Below are 3,136 nucleotides of genomic sequence, written 5' to 3' on the forward strand. Positions count from 1 at the left end.
AAGAATTCAGATATCTTAAATGTAATTCTTACTACTACAAATTAAATCACGTTTCCTATTCATATGCATTGTGTGTTTACTTCCAGATATCTAAAATAACGTTCTTCCTATCTAAAACAGAATTCTGACATGCATGTTCTTCAATTTTAGATCTCCACAATACAGTTATTACTAGTCAAAATGAAAATTTAAGACATCAAGATCTGATATAATATTCTAAATATCCAGAAATCCAATTATTGACATCAAATATATATTTTTCATAGTAGAAATTTCCTTACAGATATCAACTATAGAAATATGACTAGTTGAATTGGAATTTCAGATATCTAAATTTTAATAATGCCTATACAAAATCCAATTTAACATACAGGCATTTTTTGACTAACTTTCAAAAGAATAATGGGGTTAAGTTTTAACATAAAATTGGCAGGCTGGCTAGTCATATTTCTATTATAGATAGCATGCTATCTAAAGCTGCGTTTTGGATAGGCATTATTAATATTCTGATATCTGGAATTCTAATTTAACTAAACAAAATAATTAGTTGATATCTGTAATGACATTTCTACTTGTAAAAATATATATTTTTAATGTAAATAACAATTACAATAAATCTAGAATCTAAATAATTTTTGATATCTGAAATTATCATTATGACTAGTATTAATTATATTATGGAGATCTGATTCATTTTTAGACATCCAACATTTTTATTTTAGATAGAAAGAATGTTATTTTACATATCTGGAATTAAAAGCCCAATACACATAAATTGGAATGTCATTTGTACTAGTAATTATTACTTTAAGATATATAAAATGTTTATTTTGGATAGGAGGAATGTTATTTTAGATTCATGCAATGGTGATTATGAATAGGAAGAAATTCATTTGAGACATCTAGATTACAGTCAAGTTATTAAATGTCAAAACGGCCTGCCATACGTACCTACCGCCCCTCCAGTTACACCTCCCACAGTTCAAATTCTGGCGCACACATAGCAATCATGGAAACCTTTGCTGTCCTATATTTTTTCATCCTGTCGGGAATTTTCATTAATGGTAAGATAAACATAAACATATACATATATATTTATCTTTATGTCATAGTTCTATGTTGATAATCAATGAGAAGCCATGTTCTTATCAAAATGAAATGCTTTGTAAGTAGCAGCAGATTATTTCATTTCATTGTTACAGAACACATGTCCAGTAATACTGAACTTTTCAATATCTTATCGTTTTTCAACCACAGACTTAAAGTATATGCAAGAGACAAATATGGACTAGTGTTGAAAACTGTACTTATTAAGGAGCTTTATTCATTCTTTTGGGGTTTTTTTTAAATTTGTTTTAACAAAAAAATTTAATTTGGGGCTTTATTTGTACCTGATTTACTCAGATAGTCTTAAATCCTCAAAATGCATGCAACACTTATAAATAAAAATGAAAGAGTAAGTAAAATATGTTGTGGTTAGTAACTGTGAAACCTTGAATCAGTGTAAGGGTTTTATGAGGTGGTTGTAAAAGCCAGGTTCAGGTTACAGTCTCCTGATCTCCTTCATACAGGTGAGGCTCTGATTCAAACCCAGCAGACCGTGTGGACAGCAGTAGGAGACCAAGCCTCTCTAAGCTGTCAGCTCACGGAGGAAAAAGATGTCCTCCAGATCACCTGGCAGAAAGTCCTCCCTGATGGAGAGAAGAATCTCGCCACCTACACCAAGAAATTCGGTTGTAGAATGAACGATGATCTGAAGGAGAAGATGGATTTTCAGCACAAAAATCTTCAGAGCTGCTCCATGGTGATCAGGAAGGTGACGGAGGAGGATGAAGGCTGCTACAGATGTTTGTTTAACACCTATCCTGGAGGAGCTCTGATAGGCTGGACCTGCCTCAGACTCTATGGTGAGGAAAGGAGACATGCTGTGGAAGATGAGAACATCTCAGCTATTCAACCCATAACAATTAGCCCCTTTTTCAACTTTGAAAAATAATTACAAAATTAATAGAAGATACATTTCTTAACAGATTTCAATTTAATTACCGGTAATAGATTAAAAATATAAACCTAAATCAGATGTTTTTATTCTGCAGCAGGAACAGGAAGACTTATTCAGAACTAAATAATATAGTTTTCTTATTCCAAGAAAAGCTGCAGAAGCTTCAAAAGATGTGAAACCAGGATAGGGATTTAACTTCCAGCATGATACTGAACTTAAATTACCAGGAAGTGATGCAATAAGGCTATTTAGATCAAACATATTCATGAGTTAAAATGGCCTGGTCAGAGATCTAGACCTGAAATCTCATTGAATATATGAGCTTCATCGCCAGTATCGCTGCTTCAAACCAGTTCTTTTTAGCCGTTGAAAGTTGGGTCGGGTCTTCGTTCGTTGCCCTATTTGAGACGCACTTAATAAAAAAATTATTGAGAATAATTGATCTTACAATAGAGTAATTCACTTCTACATCTTAACCCATCCCCTTAGGGAGCAGTGGGCTGCCACTGTGCAGTGCCTGGGAAGTAATCGAGGGTTAGGGGTATTGTTCGGGGACCCACCACTCCCAAATAGCTCTCATAGCACCCCAAAAGTTTGTTGCAGATATGCTGACATCCCAAATGCTTTTTGTTTGGTTTATTAGCACCAGCACAAGTTATGACAGTGCAGCAGGGATGATTGTAGAAACCAACGTCAGATCAGTTGATTAATTTGTAGGAAAAACGACCTGAAGCAGTCAAACAAAATTATGGCAGCCCCTACCGAGCTCTCATCAAGTGAGTCAGGTGAGTGCTCACCTATAAACTTACTTTCATAGTGCACACAAACACCTGCATTTGGCTCTCCGCCTCCACAGCACACATTCATAACCAGGCTCACCATGCACATTATTTCCATTTTTCTCCTACAACCAGTATGGAAGTTCATAGATACTCTCCAATAAAATTCACACAGCTTTAGGGATTTTGCAAAGAAAAGAAAACAGGCAAACATTTCATTCTACTGACATACAAATCTGATGGATGTGCTCCAGAAGATCTGTTTCCTTACTTATGCTGAAATGAATTATATTAAATACAATTATATCTCATGTTATGACTCGTCTGCCCTGAGATGGCGACCTGTCCAGGGTGT

General features: G+C 34.7%; 1 protein-coding gene across 1 annotated transcript in view; it reads left to right on the forward strand.

Annotated features, from left to right (window-relative positions):
* The first annotated feature begins 991 nt into the window (after nt 1–991).
* LOC107104639 (OX-2 membrane glycoprotein-like) overlaps nt 992–3,136 on the forward strand; it is a 19,006-nt gene continuing 16,861 nt past the window's right edge. The window contains exons 1-2 of the mRNA XM_015404680.1: nt 992–1,064; nt 1,572–1,907. Of these exons, the coding sequence (XP_015260166.1) occupies nt 1,010–1,064; nt 1,572–1,907 (391 nt within the window). The 5' untranslated portion in view covers nt 992–1,009. The remainder of the gene's footprint in view (nt 1,065–1,571; nt 1,908–3,136) is intronic.

The sequence above is a fragment of the Cyprinodon variegatus genome, unplaced genomic scaffold (genome assembly GCF_000732505.1).
Source record: "Cyprinodon variegatus isolate N-32 unplaced genomic scaffold, C_variegatus-1.0 Scaffold1828, whole genome shotgun sequence".
Classification (NCBI taxonomy): Eukaryota; Metazoa; Chordata; class Actinopteri; order Cyprinodontiformes; family Cyprinodontidae; genus Cyprinodon; species Cyprinodon variegatus.